This window comes from Castor canadensis, chromosome 11 (genome assembly GCF_047511655.1).
Source record: "Castor canadensis chromosome 11, mCasCan1.hap1v2, whole genome shotgun sequence".
NCBI classification, from domain to species: domain Eukaryota; kingdom Metazoa; phylum Chordata; class Mammalia; order Rodentia; family Castoridae; genus Castor; species Castor canadensis.
The window spans coordinates 110,215,675-110,236,208 of NC_133396.1; the positions used below are offsets into that span (position 1 = coordinate 110,215,675).

Genomic DNA, 20,534 nt, shown 5'->3' on the forward strand with positions numbered 1-20,534 from the left:
TTGGAATTGTCTTAGTTCAGTGAATGGTCAGTTGTGTACAGTATCCGTTTCACTATCTTTATTTTTGTGACCATATGATCCAACTCAAAATTAGTGGTTTTCATTAATTTACTAAGTTATATTTAACAAGATACTAAATTTTATGTGATTGGGTTCTTTGGACTACATTTATTATGTTATCAGTTTTACAGTTTTATTATAGTATGTTACTTGGTTTGTTTGGGGCTTTTTTTTTTTTTTTGTCAGTACTGGGGTTTGAACTCAGGCTTCATGCTTGCTAGGCAGGTGTTCTACCAGTTAAGCAATGCCACTAACTCTTTTTTGCATTGGCTGTTTTCGAGATAGGATCTCCCGAACTTTTTGCCCAAGCTGGCTTTGAACTGCAATCCTTCTGATTTCTACCTTCTGAGTAGCTAAGATTCTAGGCATGAGACTGGCACCTGGCTGTTACATGGTTTTATGTAATTTATTTTCTAGGTTGACCATTTAGTCAGTAAAACATCTGAACTTGATGTGTCTGAAAGCAAAACAAGAAGTGGAAAAATCTTTCAGAATAAAATGGTAAATGTCTCTTTAGTTTGCTTTCCATGCTCATTACATAATTCAACCGCATATATGAATTTACTGTTTCATTTATTGGACCAGTATTTATTAAGTGTATATTATGCGTCAGGTACTTTTCTAGACACTGAAGATAGAATCTGGTTAACACATAGTTTCTCATGTTAGCAAAAAGTTTGTAACTGGATGAAAACAGGTAACAATATAGGACCATTGTAGAAGTCTGAATAGGTTATATAGATGCACAAAAGAAAGGATGTTTAGGTTTTTTTTTCTTGGCAGTGTGGGGTCCTTGCATGTGCTAGGCAGATACTCTGCCACTTGAGCTATTTCATCAGCCCTTTTTGTGTTAATAATTTTTGAGATAGAGTCTCACTTTATGACCCAGCTGGCCTGGACTGCCATCTTCCTATTTGTGTTTCCCTGCCTAGTTGGGATAACAGGTTCATGACACTATACGCAGTCATTGGTTAGGTGAGGTCTTACAAAAACTGGACTGGCCTCAAACCACAATCCTCCTGATCTCTACCCCCTGAGTAACTGGAACTATAGGTATAAACCATCATACTTGGCCAAGAAAGTTTTGTTTTAGAGGTATTCAAGAAAAGCTTGGAGAAGTGATACCAGACAACCAAGGAAATTCCTAGAATTTTCGCATGTTCTGTCTTATAAATTGATTATCTTGATTAAGACATTACAAATTCATCTTTGTATATACCTTGTATAAAGTGAACATGCTTTTGGCATGAATTATACTAAAGAGAAATTCATATTTGAAGAAAAAAGAAATTTATATTTGATTTTAGATCTTTAAGTTACTCTCAGATATTCAGGGGTAGAGAAAAAGCATCCTGTAAAATAGGAAGTATTATATCCAAAGTTAAGGGAATGGATAGCTTAATGTATCAGTGATGTACTAGAATGTTTCTTCCCAACTCCTCATTCAATTGCATCATGTTGATAGCTTGAAATTAGACAGGGTAGGAGTGTTCACAGCATGGAAATCAACAAATGCCTCAAGGTTTGTTTCTGTACCAAATTGACTGTAAACCATTTACCAGAATACCACTGATTATATTACCCTTTTTAAAGTATCTTTTTCTTCCCACATTCTCAATGGGAAAGTTAGAACTGGCAAAAGGCAGCATTCAGACTAATAGGCTGATAAATGCAAGATAAAGAAATGACATAGAATTATTACTTCCAGTAGCAAATGTGCTTCCTAGCTACCTTCCATTTAGGATGAATATCTTTTACTAAGATATAAGGAGAAAAAAATTATTAGGCAGAATTTCCTTATAATGTAACATTAAGATACTTTGGGAACATAAATTCATTTCTGAAGTTTTGCATGCTTTTGGATATGAACTGTCAGCCAGAGTATTCCTGATTTTAGTAATGATTGAATTATGACTAGGAAAGGTCAAAATATAAAAATATTCAGTAATATATATTTTTTGAGGAACTTATTATTGGAAAAGACATTTAAAGCATGAGAAAAGAAGTGTGTAGTCAAGTGTGGTGGTGTATACCTGTAGTTCCAGCACTTGGGAGGCAGAGGCAGGAGGATTGAGGTTTGAGGCCAGCCTAAGCTATGTAGTGAGACCTGTTTCAAAAAGAAATTGAAAAAATTCTGTTTGTTTTTTTGAGTTGCAAAGTGACAGAGTTTTATTAGGAAAGGAAAGGAAAGCACGAGAAAGAGCAGAGACTCCCCTATGGGAGGGGCTGGAGGAAAGCAGTCTAAGCTCAGTTCTGTTTACCTTAATGTAAAAAAAAAAAATGTTCTTTTAGAGAATAGTAATATGTTAGTAATTTGTCATCTTCCAAAATTCATTTTAATAACTACATGTATGATATTAGTCACAGTAAGTGAAAGATAGAAAAATCTGAATGTCTATCAATAGGTGAGTGGATAAAGGGTGGTACAGCTCTACAGGGGAATATTATTCAGCCATGAAAAGAAACGAAGTACCAATACCAATACATGCAACAATTTGGATGAACCTTGAAAATGTGTGCTAATGAAAGAAACTAATCACAAAAATCTGCATGTCATATGATTCCATGCATGAGAAATAATTTGGAAAGCTATTGAGTTAGAAGCCCTCAGGACTGTTGAGAGGTTAGAGGAATAGGAGAATGATAACTGAAGGACATAGCTCTTCTTTTTTGAGCTGATGAAAATGTTAAAATGGACTGTGCTGATAAGTTGTGCAGTTCTAAATATACTTAAAATTATTGAATTATACACTTAAATAAGTAAATCATATAGTATGAATTATGTCTTAAGAAAGCTGTTTTTAAAAACTACATGTAGTTATGTAAGGTCGAAAAATCAACTGTTGGCTGCTCTTTGAGAAATAACCAATTTGTAATTATTCTCTCTTTGTGGAGGTAAATGGAAATCAACCTGTAAAATCTTATAAAGAAAATCGGAAGAGATGTCAACTTGAACCTGTGAAAACAGTAAGTCTTCTGATATGTATAGGTTGACTAGAATGGCAAGTGTCAGAATGCCATTAGCATAAATTAAAATAATAAATTTGATCATATCATCCCTGAATATACCTCAGAGCTCAGATAATCAAATCTTGTTCAAATGTATTTTGTTTTAAATAATGCACTGATTTTGAAATAAAATGCCATATGTTGATTTATTAATTTTTTCCATTTTTTTGGTTATAAATAGCTACTATCTCATTCCATGAGTGATTTTTCAATGAATGATGTAAAGCTACTAGAGGAATTTATAAAATAAATAAAAATCAGTATCAGGAAAAATATGAGTAGAATGAAAACAATAACATTATAAGAATATTCTGGGCATTTTATTTATATGCAATTAAAATTGGGCCACAAATTTGATCTGAGCTATCTAGAGCCAAAACTAAAGTAGAAAAAAGAAAAGTTACCAAATTCATGCATTCTTAAAAATGTAGTACCTCCTCCTAATATCTCAAGAGAATGAAAACTTCCTGACCAAAATTCTATAGTTGTTTTATCTTTGGAACTTTAGTTTACCAAATCAGATAATGGACTTGTCATTTTTAAAATACTTACTATTTTTTTCAACTAGAATGTTTGGTATTAATCCATTAAAATTAGACAATTGAAGGGTTGGGGATATGGCTCAGAGTGCTTGCCTAGCATTCATAATGTCCTGGGTTCCATCCAGAGCACCAGGAAAAAAAAAATGGACAACTAAAAACTTAACACTGTTTTTAAAAGTGAAATGTTAAAAGGGTAATCTCAAAAATATAGCTGATTAATACTATTTTTAATATATATACTTAAGAAGTGAATGAAATAACTTTACATTCCATTAGTACATTAAGTTCTTTAATTCTCCCAGTGTTCTAAGCCTTGATTTTTTTTTGTACAAAATAATAACCCAATTTGTTATTCTTGGTTTAACTTTTTCCAGGAAAATCAAAGTTCAATAACTCAGGGAATCTTGTCAGGAATTCCCTAATTCATTCTCCCATTCAGTTATATGTGCACACTGGGGCTGGGGCTTTAATTCAACAGTAGAGTGTTTGTCTATTCTGCATGAGGGCTTAGGTTCAATTCCCAGCATCACACATATACAAAAAAAAAGAATATAACCAAAACTGTACAATGAATGTCCAATATCTATCAGATATTTGTACCAGAGTACAAAAGCAAGACATGATTTATTTAAATCTTACATAGTCCCAAGCTAGAATGTTTTTCTGTTTGTAATTAAATTCTGTTTTCCCTTCTCATTCTAAAATAGTTATTTAAAGGATGCAATGTTAAATCTTATCTAACCTTTACATCCTTTGACTATGTACTTTCAGCAGCCATCAGAAGGTGTACTTATGTCATTAATAAATTGTACACTACTTTATTTACTATTTTCCTGTGGTATTATGGTTTGAACTGAGGGCCTCATATTTGCTAGGCACGTACTGTACTACTTGAGCCACTGCACCAGCCCTATGGTATTGAGTTTTTTTGAGATAGAGTCTCACGAACTATTTGCCCAGGCTGACTTCGAACTGAGAGCTTCTGATCTCTGCCTCCTGAGTAGCTAGGATTACAGAGTTACAGTCTCGCTTCATTGTCGAGGCTGGTCCAGAACTCACTAGGTAGTCTCCAGGCTGGCCTCAAACATGTGATCCTCTTGCCTTAATCTTCTGACTGCTAGTATTACAGGCATGTGCCACCACTCCAAGCTAAAAATATTTTTTGTTTTGTTGGCGGTAGCGTTCTGAGTATCAAATCCAGGGCTTTGCGTGTGCGAGGCAAGTACTGTACCATTGTTACATATATCCTCAACCCTTTTACCCTACATTTAAAGAACCCAGGTATACTATTTTACTAGAAAATAGGTATAATTTTTATTTAAAGAAGATACCTCAGAGACACAAAAATAGAAACAAAATTAAAGACATACAAACCAGGAAGTATTCTTAGTAGTTGTTTTCTTTTGACAGGTCATCCATCACTTTGATTCTTCTAGTGAAGAGCCAGTGCCAAAAAGGAGAAAATTTAGTGAACCAAAAGAACATATATAAAAATTATTTTTTTCTTCTGGACATTTGCAAAGTTCTTCTCAACATTTAAACTAAAAGACACTGTATTACTATTTTAAGGTGTGTTTTCCCTACCTCTGAAAATTTATTTGTAATTTTAAGCAACTCCTACTCTAAAATGAAGTTTTTAAGCTGACTATTGATCTTACCTGAGATAAAGCCAAGAGAATTTTTGAATAAAACCAAAAGTACAAATATCATAACTGGTTCTGTTCATTATATACTGAATATTGATCTATCTTGCATTTTAGTGGACATTTTCTTTAAATATTTGCCAACTTTTTAAGGCCTTCTAAAGCCACTTTTGAAACAAATAATGTTTATTTTGGCATTAAAATTTTGTAAGGATTCACTTTTTAACTTATGTTAAAACTATACCATTTAACTGGCTGTTTATCATTGTATTATGACAATGTTCTTCAATATTTTGATATATGTGTTAACATGATAATATATAATGTACAACTTAAAAATTGCTACTTTTCTTTTTTTTACATTTTTTTTTACTACAGGAGAAAAAGATGACTGATTATTAAAACTGGCATTTTACCAGCAAAATAAAGCATTCAGTATGTAGGCTCTTTCATGGATTTTAATTTTTATTTAATTAGAAGAAAGTGTTTAGGTACTAATTTTGAGATCATTTTGGTAAAAATTATTTTTCAAGAGTTGAGCACACTTCTTAGAACTTTTGAATGTGAAAAATTGCTTTCAATGAGAATCCTGAAACCTAGTTCCAGCCTTGTTGTTTCCTTTGCTTTAGAAAAGAAAACAGTCTGTTTGCCTCTTGTAGTTTCAGCAACCATATTCCAAAAACATACTTTAGCCATGGACTTGGCAGTAACAAGCCCTGTATAAGAAATGTTGATATGTGCATGATGGTAGAAACTTACCCATCAATCCTGTTAAATGTAAACTAACCTTCAAAAACTGACTCAGATAAAGTGTTTCTAGAACTGTCAAGTCAGGGTTTAGCTATCAGAAACAACCAATTTTAAAAATGTTTGTTTATTCTTGAATCCAACACTTCTCATCCAACTGCCCCAGTATGCACTGTTACAGTAACACACCTGCTACATTGAAATTGGCCAACAGAAACCTTTCACGATTGGCAGCCCTTTTTAGCTTACTGGACATTTTGATTGGCTGACTTAATGGGGGTGGGGAGCGTAGCCTTCTTTTCTCTCTTCCACCAAGGTTCCTTCATTGGATTAACCAGCTGTCAGGTTGAACCCAAACCTACCTACTTTTGATGATGTTTGTCTGGATCGCAACACAATAGCACTGGAGAGCCTCCCCTTGTAAGCTCTGATTGGCTGGGCTCAAACTTGGGGGTTTCTGATTGGTCCAATGAAGAAACACCAAGGTAGGTTGCCTAGTGATCCTGAGGAAGCTGATGTGTTATTCCCTCTCTGCATCGAAGGATCAGGAAGTTTGTGCTCTCTGCGTGGCTGAGAAGTTTTTCACCTACTAGGACGAGGGTGGGGTGGGGGGAACAGGTGTCCTCCCAAAATAGAGCGCAAGCCGCAGCCTGCTTCCAGCTGTAACCCGGGAGTAACATCAGGTAAGCAACGGGAAAATTACATTTCCTAACCTCAAAAAAAAAAAAAAAAAAAGTCTCTCGCTCTCTTTTTTTTTTTTTTAAATTGGGGAAAGGGTGTTTTTTGTTTTTCCAAGGATTTTTAAATGGTAAATGTCCAAGGGAAATAAATCCTCAAAGAAAATTCCTCTTTCCAACACCCCCCCCCCCACCGCCAAGGTTTAAAGTTTCTTGTATTGGTTTAGGATATAATCCCAATAAAAAGCTAGATAATACCCTAAAAGCATTTAGTTTGTGGTTCATTTCCTCCTTCAGTTTTCTCGTTCCCACCAGACGTAATAATTGAAATATATATCCTTGTACAAAGAAGTGTTTGTAAGTCACTTCGTTTGTATTTTCATTTTAAATGTTCACATTCTTTGCTTAGTATTCATTTTAATCGTACATATTTATCAAGCAGTTTACAACGTTAAAGATGGGCTAGTTGCTATGAAGAGTAAAAACCCAAGAAGACAATATTACTGCCCTCAAGAAGTTTACAGTTGAGACAGCCATACCAAAAGAGAGACTATACTAAATACTTAAAAGGAAGTAAGTATAAATAAAGTTCTGTGAAAGTACAGCTGAGGGAGAGAAAATTCTGGCCATCGAGTGTATAGGTAATGCAGAGAGATTCACTTTAAGGCTTCTTAATAGGCCTTTGAAGTATGATAAAATGTAGAGAGAAAGAGAAAAGGAGAATCCCCAAAAAATCAAGGAGCAGAGGCAGAAAAAAAGCGCAAGACATATTTGAGAAAAGACTTGACAACAGTACATATTGGGAATAATGGGAAATCCTGCTAGAAGGTAGACCAGTCCAGTCATAGCGGCTCTTAAACACTATTTTGATTGCAAAGATATTTTATGTAATTGCTGACTTTAAATATTTGTTTTTATATCTTAAAAATTGACATTGATTTGTATTAAATTATATATGTTGACTTTAAACTCTTATCACAGATGATTTAAACAGATGTAGTGCAGGTTATAAAAGGGCATGTGCAGTTGGGCACTGATGGTTCACTCCTGTAAACCTAGCTACTTGAGAGGCTGAGATCAGGAGGACCATTGTTCAAGGCCAGCTTGGGTAAATAGTTTGGGAGACCCCCATCTCCAAAATAACCAGAGCAAAATGGACTGGAGGCATGGCACAAGTGGTACAGTGCCTGCTTTGCAAGTGCAAAGCCCTGAGTTCAAACCCCAGGCTCACCAAGAAATAAATAAATAAAATAATAAAAGGGCATGTGCTTTGATTTTTCTCCCCCTTGCAGGCTGGGTATCAAGCCCAGAACATGCTCTAACACTGAGCTACATTTTAGTCCCCTTTTTTTAAATTAAATAATTTGCTAATTTTTTAACATTCTGATTAGTGCTTTTTGTTGGTAGCTCTTTGTGTATTCACAAGATAACTAGCTAGGGCTAGAGATGCTAAGTATACTGACTGTTGAAATTATTACACATGATTTTCTTTGAACACTCCCTAGCCTAGTGACCTCCAAATGAACACATGAAATGAGTTGGGAAGAAAATATAAAAACGTATTTCTGTTTCATTTTTCTTGTTCTTTTCTACTTTCTATTTTTTTGTGTTTTATAGTGTACCATTGAATATTTACAGAAATTATATGTAAGTTATTGTATGCATTTGGTATCTGAATGTTTTTTGCTTTTCCGTCTTACCTATCTTGGGGATCGACTTTGTGAAATAGGAGTAACAATGGTGGAGATTCATTCCTATGTTACAGGTTATTCACAAGAAATCAGCATGCTTAAAAAAATTATCATTTTGACTTGACTTTAGAATTACTGATTTGATCTCTTGTTATTGCTATCTGTGGAAATTAAGCTGTTGTACTTAAAGATACTGTGGTACACACTCAGTTTTTCCAGTCATTACTTCTTCCTTCTAGAATACACTTTAGTATGCATATATAAATATCTGTTTGTGTGCTTATGCAAATAATATTTTTCACCACTCCCTCCAGAAACAGGTGAGAATGACCACTTTAACTCACCGGACCCGTCGCACTGAAGTAAGCAAGAACTCTGAAAAGAAGATAGAAAGTGAAGAAGACACTAATCAAGAGAGGAGTCCAGATAATGAAGACTCTGGAGACTCTAAGGATATCCGTCTCACCTTGATGGAAGAAGTATTGCTCCTGGGATTAAAAGATAAAGAGGTAATGCGGTTAGGTGGGCTGGGCTATCTCAAAGACTCAAATATTGGAATGTTTTAGAAAACAATCTGATGGAATACTTTTGTTAATGATAAATTGACCTTAAGATTGAACTCCATCTTGGGGATGGAGCTATTTGAGAGGGTTTCTGATACTTAGAGGAAAAGATCCAGAAATATTTTCTTTGATATAGTTTAATTGCAAAATTGTGGAGGATAACACAGCATAAAGTTTTGTACTTGTAGTTTCCTAAGTTAGTTTGATGGTGAAGTAATAACCTCTTATTAAAATAGGAAAGAGAGCGCACACATTCAAGTCTTCTCTTCTTGAACTTTGAGGAGAAAAAGTCTTAAATGAAAAGACAAGGAACGTGATAGCTGTTTTAGAAAGAAGAATTTCAGCCAGGTGCTGGTGGCTCATGCCTAAATCCTACCTATTGGGGAGGCTAAGATCCAGAGGATTGCAGTTCGTGGTCAGCCCAGGAAAATAGTTTGTGAGACCCTTTATACAAAACAACCAGGGCGGGGGTGGGGGCAGGGGGGAGAAATGAACCAAGCCTTGTATGCACATATGAATAATAAAAGAAAAAGAAAAAAAAAAAACAACCAGGGCAAAGTGGACCGGAGATGTGGCTCAAGTGGTAGAGTGCCTGCTTCCCAGTCCCTCCCAAAAAAAATAATCTCAGCTTTCCTTTCTAAGTTTTTCTTTGTTAATAGTAGGATTGATCCTGAGATAGTTTTGTGATATATTATCAAAGTATTTTCTATTTTCCTGGCTTTTCTAGTAGTAGTGTGTATTACCCTTCATTTGTAATTTAACTTTATATTTTCTCATCACTCTTCCCTCAGGAAGAAGCTGTGAAGGCATATAGATGTAATAGGTTGAATCTGTTTTCCAGGAAAATCTTGAGTAAATATCAAAAACAACTGTGTTATTGTCCTCACTTTTGGAAACTTATAAAATAGAAAAATGCTGTGCTCTCTGTGGCAGTACATCTACTGAAATTGGAATGATACAGAGATTAGTATGACCCTGCGTAAGGATGCAAGTTTATGAAATGGTCCATGTTTTTTTTTAAATTTAAAATTCACTGAGGGAAAAAAGCATAAAAAAATATCAAATCTAGAATGTCTATTCCCATTTCCTGCATGGTGGGCAGGAAATTTCTCCCCACTTTTATCCTGTTATACTAAATTCCTTTCCCCAAACTGTGAAAGAATATTTGCAGCACATATGACAGACTAAAGGTTGTTTTCTATATATGTAAGGAGCATTTAAAAATCAGGTCATAAAAAATAAAGCACCCAATAAAAAAATGGGCAAAGGATGTAAACATTAAGAAGTCTTTAAAAACAAGAAAAAAATGCTAAATTTGGTACTGACAGAGTGGCTTAAGTGGTAGAGTGCCTGTATAGTAAGTGTGAGGCCCTGAGTTCAAACCCCAGTTACTGCCATTTAAAAAAAAAAAAAAAAAAGCTAAATTTGACTTTGAGTAATTGTCCTTAACTAGAAATGATTTTTTCTTTTCTACATTGATTCCTCAATTTGGGAATACCCTTGTTTCTTAGGCTTTATAGATTTTATTTATTTAGTATGTCCCTTCCCTCTCTCCCTCTCTCCCTCTCCCTGTCCCCACCCCCACCCCTCTCTCTTTCTCTGTTTTATTGAATTACCAAGTTGAAGAACTTGTCTGTATTTTTAAAAACTAATATTGAGATATGCCCATATATACTTGGCAAGAAACAGGTATATCAGAAAATCTTGCCCAGGCATATATTTTCTGTTTACTGAGAAAGTTGATGAAGTTCCTGTTCAGTAAACAGCAGATAAAATGAAAAGGCAAAGCCAACTAAGAGATAGTTAAAATATATTAATAAATATTAGGTGGTGTAAATAGAGTTTCAAGATGTTTACATAGTGATTAGGGAACATTTACTGACTAAAGAGCTAAAAGTTGTTTCATTTGTTTGGTTTGGTTTGGTAGTGAGTGCTAGGGATTGAACCCATGGCTTTGCCTATGCTACGCAAGCATTCTACCACTGAGCTACATCCCCAGCCTGTTAGTTTTGAATAGGACTGATTAATTTCCTGCTGACCCTAAATACTAGAATTTTTGCTTCTGTGCTATAAAGAAACTGCCTTTGCCTTTGTGTGTTTATAAATCTGTAATAGTTGATAACGTAGACCTGTGGTATCTGTGTATGTATGGTTCCAAGGAGAGTGTTAATGAGGAAGAACTGAATGCTCAGGATGCAGTGTTCAGTGCCATACTTCACATGCTGGATTCATTTTTCCAAATAATGCTGCCTAACTTCCTTTAGAGACATTCCGCCTTTCAACAAATCTCAAGTTTTCACTTTATCACTTAAACTAAGTACATTTACTCTTCTCTTGTTTTGGGGAGCTATTTGCTTTTAGGGAGGCATATTTTCACAAAATTAAGGGTAGGAAAACACTTGGCAAGACTGACTGAGAGTTTGTCCACACAACTGAGTTGCTGCAGGAATTTAAAATTTTTGTTTAATTTTTTTTTTTGACCGTGCTTGGTCAAAACTACATGAAATAAATCCACAAGTAAGGCAGGCTTACTGTATAAATTGTAGAAAAAAAAAAAAGACTTCATTAAAAGCTATGATCATAGTTATTACTCAATATTAGTGATATGTTGGGTAAAATGGGCAGATAAAATTAAACACTTTTAAATTGCTCTAATTTATTTTTTATAGTAGTTGACAAATTTTTAGCTTTTATTTGACTCGAGAAGAATAATAGATAATAAATTCTTTGGTAAAATAAATAAGAGAGCTCAAACCTCTGACTTACAAAATGCCAGTTATATAACTATAAAGATACTAGATTGATTTCCAGCTCTATTTTCTTCTCATCTCCCAAATATTTTTATTTAATCAATATTTAGTGTGATTGGGGATATCACATCTCAATATTAGTTTTAGGCACATTACCACTATTCAAAATACTAAGGTAAATATAAAATAATATAATATATGGACCCTACCCTCAAGAAACTTGTGTCTAGTTAGGGAGACAAAAGATACATGCTTTTTGAAAGTAAACTTAAAGGTCCATCAACATTAGAAAAGACTGGCTCAGCCTTTCTGAGACCCCCCCCCCCCATAAGGGAGCTATTCTTCTCTTTCCTTTGTGCATAATAAATAAACCTCTGCTGTTTTGCTAAGAAAAGCTCACGCCTGTAATCCTAGCTATTCAGGAGGCAGAGATCAGGAGGATCAGGGTTTGAAGCCAGCCCAGGCAACTAGTTCCAGAGACCCTATCTCAAAAAAACCAATCACAAAAAAGAGTCGGTGGAGTGGCTCAAGGTGTAGGCTTTGAGTTCAAACCCCATTACTGCAGGGGGGAAAAAAAATAAACATAGAAAGTAGATGGTGATGTGGCTCAAATGGATGGAGTTCAATACCCAGTTATGTCAAAAAACAAAAAGACCAAACTTTTTTTTTTTTTAACTTTTTTTTTTTTAATTTTTCTTTTATTATTCATATGTGCATACAAGGCTTGGGTCATTTCTCCCCCCTGCCCCCACCCCCTCCCTTACCACCCATTCCGCCCCCTCCTTCTCCCCCCCCGCAATACCCAGCAGAAACTATTTTGCCCTTATTTCTAATTTTGTTGTAGAGAGAGTATAAGCAATAATAGGAAGGAACAAGGGTTTTTGCTGGTTGAGATAAGGATAGCTATACAGGGCATTGACTCACATTGATTTCCTGTGCGTGGGTGTTACCTTCTAGGTTAATTCTTTTTGATCTAACCTTTTCTCTAGTACCTGTTCCCCTTTTCCTATTGGCCTCAGTTGCTTTAAGGTATCTGTTTTAGTTTCTCTGCGTTAAGGGCAACAAATGCTAGCTAGTTTTTTAGGTGTCTTACCTATCCTCACCCCTCCCTTGTGTGCTCTTGCTTTTATCATGTGCTCATAGTCCAGTCCCCTTGTTGTGTTTGCCCTTGATCTAATGTCCACATATGAGGGAGAACATACGATTTTCGGTCTTTTGGGCCAGGCTAACCTCACTCAGAATGATGTTCTCCAATTCCATCCATTTACCAGCGAATGATAACATTTCGTTCTTCTTCATGGCTGCATAAAATTCCATTGTGTATAGATACCACATTTTCTTAATCCATTCGTCAGTGCTGGGGCATCTTGGCTGTTTCCATAACTTGGCTATTGTGAATAGTGCCACAATAAACATGGATGTGCAGGTGCCTCTGGAGTAACAGTCTTTTGGGTATATCCCCAAGAGTGGTATTGCTGGATCAAATGGTAGATCCATGTCTAGCTTTTTAAGTAGCCTCCAAATTTTTTTCCAGAGTGGTTGTACTAGTCTACATTCCCACCAACAGTGTAAGAGGGTTCCTTTTTCCCCGCATCCTCGCCAACACCTGTTGGTGGTGGTGTTGCTGATGATGGCTATTCTAACAGGGGTGAGGTGGAATCTTAGCGTGGTTTTAATTTGCATTTCCTTTATTGCTAGAGATGGTGAGCTTTTTTTCATGTGTTTTCTGGCAAAAAGACCAAACTTAATCAAAAAGGATAAAAATGAGCTGGGTGTGGTGACGCATATGGAGAAAATCCAGAGAAATCCTTTCTTTTCCTTTGTTCCCCCCCACACCCCCAAGCTACCACCAAGCAAAACTTGAGACCCTATCCAAAAAATAACTAAAGCAGAAAAGGGCTGGGGTGGGCTCAAGTGGTAGAGTGCCTGCCTAGCAAGTGTGAGGCTCTGATTTCAAACCCTAGTACTACAGATTGAAAACAAAGGGTAGAGACAAACCATCCATTTATTTAAATGAGTATAAATATATATTTTCATTTCATTGAATTTATCAAAGTATAATTTACATGCAAGAAAATGCATGTTGTTGGATGTGGTGGCTCATGTCTGTAAGCCTAGCTATTTGGTTCAAGGCCACCTTGGGAGGAAAGGAAGAAGGAGAGGAGCTCAGTGCAGGCCAGCCTGGGGGTAAACATGAGACCCTATTCAAAAATAACTAAAGCAAAAGGACTGGGGGTATGGCAAAATTGATAGAGTACTTGCTCAGCAAATGGAAGGCCCTGAATTTAAACCCCAGTACTGCCAAAAATAGTAGTAATAAAAAATGCATGTAAATGAACTTCATAGTTTGGTGAATTTTGACAATAGTCATGAAGCCACTCCTGCCATAATACAGCTACCACAAATTTCCTTCACCTCAAAATAGTCTCTCATATCCCTAAAGGAACAAAACCCCTTTCAGAGTTAACCTGTTCTGATTTCACTTTTGATCAGTTTTACGTAAATGAACTCTTCAGCATACATTTTTAAATGTCTTCCTTCCTTTGATGGATATAATGTTTGTAACTTTCACCAATGTGGTTGCATGTACCAAGCTTCTTCCTGTTTATTACTGAACAGTGTCTCATTGTATAAACGTATGACAGCTTGTTTTATTTTGTGCTCACCTGTACATGGAAATTTGGGTCATTTCTAGTTCGGGTAAATATGTTTTCTGTACAGAGTGAAAATAAACATTGTTTTACAACATCTATATTTTTCACATATATTCAGTAAAGGAAGCCAGACACAAAAGAATGCATGCTGTCTTGATTCCATTTATATGAAATTCAAGAAACTAGTATTTGGAGTTGTTTATTTAGGTGGTAAAACTATAAAGAAAGCAAGAAAATGATTTGTATAGTTGTTAGAACAGGGGTTAACCTTGTATTATGGGAGAAGAAAAGAATGTTAATGATTAGAAAGTAGCATGAGGGGAATTTCTGGATAGTTTCCTGTTTCTAGACCTGGATTAAGTTTCATAGGTCTTCACTGAAATATAATTTGAAGAATCCAACCTTTTAAGTACATTTAAAATTTAGGTATTAATTTCAGTTCAATAACACTGACTATAATTTAGAAGATAAAACTTGAATACCAACCTGACCAAAATAAAATTATTTCCTGTTAAAATAATTCCTGTTAAAACCAGGAATGCCACTATTGTTTTTGCGGGGGGGGGGGGGGGTTGGTCTTGCACTTGATAGACAAGTGCTGTACCATTTGAGCCACTCCCTAGTCCTTTTTTGCTTTAGTTATTTTTCAGGTAGCATCTCACATTTTTGTCCCAGGACTGAACTCGGATCATAACCCTACTTATAGTCTTCTGCTAGCTGGAATCACAGGTGTGTGCTGCCATACTCAGTTTACTGATTGAGATAGTGTCTTAATAGCTTTTTGCCCAGGCTGGCCTCAAACCATTCTCCTAATCTCTGCTTCCCAAGTAGCTTGAATTAAGATAAAAGGCATCATGCCCAACTCATTAAGTGTTTTGATATAATTGGCTCTTGAGCAATGAATGCTTTGAGTTTGTTGTTAAAACCTCTCATTTTCGAGTTTTTTATTGTTTCTGGGGATATTTTGGTGGGACTGGGTTTAAACTCAGGACTTTGTACTGTACTGTTCAAGCCATTTTTGCTCTGATTGTTTTGGAGATGGGGGGTCTCTGGAACCATTTGCCCAGACTGGCCTTGAACTGTAATCCTCCTGATCTCAGCCTTCCAAGTAGCTAGGATTACAGGCGTGAGCCACTGGTGCCCACCACAGAGTATTTTTATTATTGTTATTATTAAAGTAAGCTACCTAAGAGTAGTAAACCTATTAATGGTTTTTGGCTTTAGTGATAATTCTTTAACCTCTCAACCTTTTCAGTTTGTGGATGGCATTTTTTACCCTGCTCCCTTCCTTACAAAGCATTCTGGTAATGCCATTGCTTACTGTACACTGTGGAATACAAGCCTTTTCATCATATTTGTCATATGTCACTATAGTAAAAATTGGCAAGAAGTCTTGTTCATTGGAATTATGGGAATATATTGCCATTCATTTGGCCACCCAAAATTTATTGAATGCCTTTTGTCTGTCAAATACTGGATATATAGAGAAAACAATGAATGGCATTAGTTCCTACTTTGTTTTTTTTATTTTTATTTTTTATTTTTAGATCATTTATGGTCTCATGAAAGTGGTCAGAGAAGTCAGAAATGGGATCAGGAAAGTCAGACAATCACTGCAGCATGGTATATTATGTGCATAACTGTGCTGTAGGGAAGGAAAGGCTCAAGGGGAAGGAGTAGGAGGAAAGGGAAGAGAAGAGATGCTAAGACTTAAAGCAGGTAATAACTTTTAACCTGAATTCTGAAGATTTAGGTAACTATTTGAAAGCATACCACCTCCTTTAACATGAATCCCGATGTTTTGACACTTGAGTACCAAACAGAACTGGACATCGGTTATATATTTTATTGCTTAAATTTTCTAAAATTGAAACAGCATATCCATAAAAAGTGTATTTGACACATGAATAGGAGTCAGGTATGGTGGTTCCACACTTGTAAGCCCAGCACTTGGGAGGCAGATCAGGAGGCCAGCCTAGGCTACTTAGCAAAACCCTGTCCAAAAAAAAAAAAAAAAGACATTTAAATACAGTTTAACAAATAATTTTAAAGCAAAGACTCATCACTCATGTTACTACCAATAAAAGGATATAACAACATGCAAAAACCTCCTCTTCTACCCTTTCCTAATCGCAAGTTTCAGGATTAGGAAGTTTTAATGTATATATATCCCTAAACAATATTTTAGTTTTGCCTGTCTTAAAACTCATTCTATTGGGTTAATACTCTTTTTTTTTTTCTTTTTTTTTGGTGGGTCTGGGTTTCGAACTCAGGGAATCACGATTGCAAAGCAGGAGCTTTACCACTTGAGCCACACCTCCAGTCCATTTTGCCCTCGTTATTTTGGAATGGAATCTCAACTGTTTGCCTAGATTGACCTTGAACTATGTTCCTCCTGATTTCTTCCAAGTACCTGGGATTATAGATGCGAGCCACTGGCGCCCAGTTTGGGCTAATATTCTTATGTGGTCTTTGGTCCATATGATGTTTGTGAGACTCATTATTGTATATAATTTAATTTAATCCACTCATTGTTATATATAGTGTTTCATTATGTGAATATACCACTATTCATTCATTCTGTGGGTTAATAAAACACTCGAGAGTCCATTATAAATACTACTGTTAAGCTTGTCAGTTGCATTCTTTTCTATTCACACATATAGAAAAAAAAAGATAAGCCAGACTGGATGAAAATGTGTTTCTAATTATAAAGTATGTTAATGCTATGCTTTTTCAAGATACTGATGATTCTCAGCTATGGTTCATCATTATAATTTATTAGAAATGGGAGATTAAAAGTAAAATTTTTTTTAAACTGGTGAAAAAAACTGAACTAAAAAAGTTTTTAAAAATCAGTCACAATAAGTCACTACAGTAAACAACTTTTCACTTACTGCGTATAGATGAAGCAAATTACTTTTCTTAGAAATGACTGTGTCTAGGTGCTGGTGGTTCACAACTGTAATCCTAGCTACTCAGGAGTCAGAGATCAAAGACGGGCCAGGAAATAGTTTATGAGACCCTGTCTTGAAAATACTCAACACAAAAAAAGGAGGGACTGGTGGAGTGGTTCATGTGGTTGAGTGCCTGCCTAGCAAGTGTGAGGCCCTGATTAAAATTAAAAGATTAAAAGGCTGGGCTGGCAGAGTGGCTCCAGTGGTAGAACATCTGCCTAGCAAGTATGAGGCCCTCAATTCAAACCCCAGTACTGCAAAAAAAAAAAAAAAAAAGGTTGAAAGTTAAGTCACTACCTTGTTTTGTGTTTATTTCCTGATTGCACAAAATGAACAGTCTTGTCAGTAGTTACTGTCATTGCAAACTGCAAATGTATCAGAAGGACTTGTATATCAGGTTATTTTGTGTGTTTAACACAGGCTGTTAAAAAAATAAAAAAAGAAAATACGTTCCTTTATTTTATCCAACTATATAACCACAAAGAATTACTTACTATTGTATGAAAGGAAGTAAACCAAAAACCAGTCCAATTTTGACAGTAGTAAAATAGAGTTTAAGCTATTTCATTGAGAGCTTCTTCCTGTTCCTCCCAACTCTAAAATGCACACTCTTTCTTAAAATATCTGAGACTGTTATTAAATACCCACTTAAATTTTGACTTTTGGGTCTAATCACTAAGCCTATAAACTTACTGTGAGCTTTTTCTTCTCTTTTTGTCTCCTCCATATTTTGTGTGTTTAACTTAAGAGTTTTCAACCATATTGCACCTTTTCTTATTTGATCCTGCAAGGCAAGTAACAACCTTTCTTTATAGGAGTCAAAATAAAATGGTTATTTAGCAATAATTTGTGGAATTTACATTTACACTGACAGAGATTGACAAATGACATGCGTACAAACAAGTATCACATATTTTTCTGTATTTCTTGTTGAAATAAAGATTGCTACCCATTAGTGTTGACCCCAAGAATTTTATCTCCTTAGGTAGGTTCATATGGTTTTTAATTTAAGATAGAAGATTATTATGTTCTGCAGTAATATTTGTCACCTGAGTTATTTTTTCAAGTATCATTTGTGATTTTCTTGTTCAAATGTTGTAGTACCATAGCAAAGCTTACTCTGGGAAAGAGTACCATAAAGGATAACCATAAAAAAAAAAATAGGTTGGCATTAGTAATGTCAGCAAAATGAAAAGTACCACTGTAAAGCATTCTAAATGATTTAATATTTTTAGTTTTACTTCAAAATTTTCCATTCCATTGCCTCAAAATATTAAGAAGAAAATATGAAAGTTCTGTACATTATTTTTCTGTTATTTCCTCAAACAAGGTAATCTAATCATAAAGGACAACAGGTCTAAGTAATTAATTTGCAAAAGGAAAAATGTTTAGAGGAAGTAAATATAAACACTTCTTCAAAGGTCTAGTGTAAAGATAGTCTTTATTTTTCTCCTCAGTTCACTCTTCCTGCCATAGGGTAGAGCTGATGTCACATAGCTTCCTTATGGAAGGAAGAGGAAACTTACTATTCTAAAAGGAGATAAATATGGGTAGGTAGTTCTTTTTCCATTTTTTTTTTTTCAGTGCTGGATTCAGACCCAGAACCTCATGCATGCTTGCTAAGTAAGCATTCTACCTTTGAGCTACATCACCTATCCTTTTTTCTTGCATCTTAAAACTTAAGACCAAATGAACAAACAGGCTTCTAGATTTTTCTATGAGAGTGTGATTATATTAGTTTGGACTCAGTACCACAGGGTTGTTAGTGTAAACAACAGAAATTAATTTTCTTTCAATTTTGAAGGCTAGAAGTCCAAAATCAAGATTAACACATTTGGTTTCTTCTGAGACTCATTTTCTTTTTTTTGGGTCTATTTTCTTGGTAGCTTTATTGATGCTACCAATCAACAAAAACCAGAAAATTAATCTCTAAAATTAAACTTTACACTGAATGTTCTTGTTTCTCTAATTAGAACCTCTGCTAGCACCACATACACACCCCTCTTACACACACACACCCCCTCTATTTACACACACACACACACACACACACACACACACTCTTATTTGCACTCCGTAACTGTCAGAGGGTGTCAGGCACAGATGACTCGAGGTTTCCTGGACAGGCACACACATGCAGTCACTCCCAAGCCCCCTCTGGTGCTCTGCTCGGTGCCTGCTTGTTGGAAGGAATGTTGCAACCCATGATCCACCGCTTGGGGACATGGGTCTGGAGGCTCTGGGCCACTTAGCCCAAGAAGAATGGGGGATGGGGGAGACTCATTTTCTTTGTCTTGCTGCATGTATGTATCCCTGACATTTGTGTGTGGCCAAACTTCCACCTCTCTAAGTACACCATTCAGGTTGGATGGCCCACTTTAACCCCTTGTTTTTAACTTACCCACCTTTTTACAGGCCCCGTCTTTAAATATAGTCACATTCTGGGGGTGATAGCTTCAACAGATGAAATTTGAGGAACCATAACTCAGCCCATTGCAATGATTTAGAAAGGTTTTGGAGGTAATTCTATAGTAATTTACTTATATTCGCCTCAAGTGTGCTTCACCCTAAGGAAATGTCATTAAAATTACGTAATGATAGAGTATCTACCTAGCCAAGTACAGGGCCCTGAGTTCAAACCCCAAAACAGCAAAAAAAAAAAAAAAAAAAAAAAGTAAAATTATATAATGAAAGCCAGGTGTGGTGATATACGTCCATAATCCTAGCACTCAAGAGGCAGAGGCAAGAGGATATCAAGTTTGACACCTGGACTGCATAGCAAGAGCCTGTCTCCAAAATTATTTTAATGATGTGTGGGGTTCTTTTTTCTTCAGTTTGACCTAGCCAACATTTATTGAGTGCTTGATCTATTCAAGGCACTGAGAAAAATAAAGAAAATACAGAAGGAACTAAGATGTGCTTATCATCCTTCAAGAAGAATAGGAGCTGATAGAAGAAAGATGGATATACAATAACCGTATGCTAAGATATAATATGTTAAGTGTTAGGAGACAGGTGCAAAACAGTACTATAAGAACATGGAAGAAAAAGAAATTCCTTAGTGGTTACCATTTATTTTCTTTTGCCTTCACCTGTTCATAGTTGTCCCAAAAGTTTAAGGTATGAATGGCAAATAGAAAACAATACTGAAAGAGTTTAAAGTTTCAAAGATATTATTTGGTAGGCTTTGCTCTCCCTCTTAGGAGTGCTTTGTTACTTTTTTGTTTTGTTAAAGTGAAAT

The 20,534-nt window shown here is 35.6% G+C and overlaps 2 protein-coding genes and 1 pseudogene across 3 annotated transcripts in view; all 3 read left to right on the forward strand.

The window, feature by feature from the left end:
• The window catches only part of Hormad1 (HORMA domain containing 1), a 30,957-nt gene extending 24,625 nt beyond the window's left edge, over positions 1 to 6,332 (forward strand). Inside the window, exons 14-16 of the mRNA XM_020155750.2 lie at positions 478 to 561; positions 2,956 to 3,027; positions 5,022 to 6,332. Of these exons, the coding sequence (XP_020011339.1) occupies positions 478 to 561; positions 2,956 to 3,027; positions 5,022 to 5,102 (237 nt within the window). The 3' untranslated portion in view covers positions 5,103 to 6,332. The remainder of the gene's footprint in view (positions 1 to 477; positions 562 to 2,955; positions 3,028 to 5,021) is intronic.
• A 175-nt stretch (positions 6,333 to 6,507) lies between these two features.
• The window catches only part of Golph3l (golgi phosphoprotein 3 like), a 35,294-nt gene continuing 21,267 nt past the window's right edge, over positions 6,508 to 20,534 (forward strand). The window contains exons 1-2 of one of the 2 annotated variants that reach the window (XM_020155808.2): positions 6,508 to 6,684; positions 8,684 to 8,878. In XM_020155808.2, the coding sequence (XP_020011397.1) occupies positions 8,696 to 8,878 (183 nt within the window). In that variant the 5' untranslated portion in view covers positions 6,508 to 6,684; positions 8,684 to 8,695. The remainder of the gene's footprint in view (positions 6,685 to 8,683; positions 8,879 to 20,534) is intronic. The other variant, XM_020155806.2, reaches the window with a different exon arrangement.
• Positions 9,850 to 9,947, forward strand: LOC141414358 (U6 spliceosomal RNA; annotated as a pseudogene).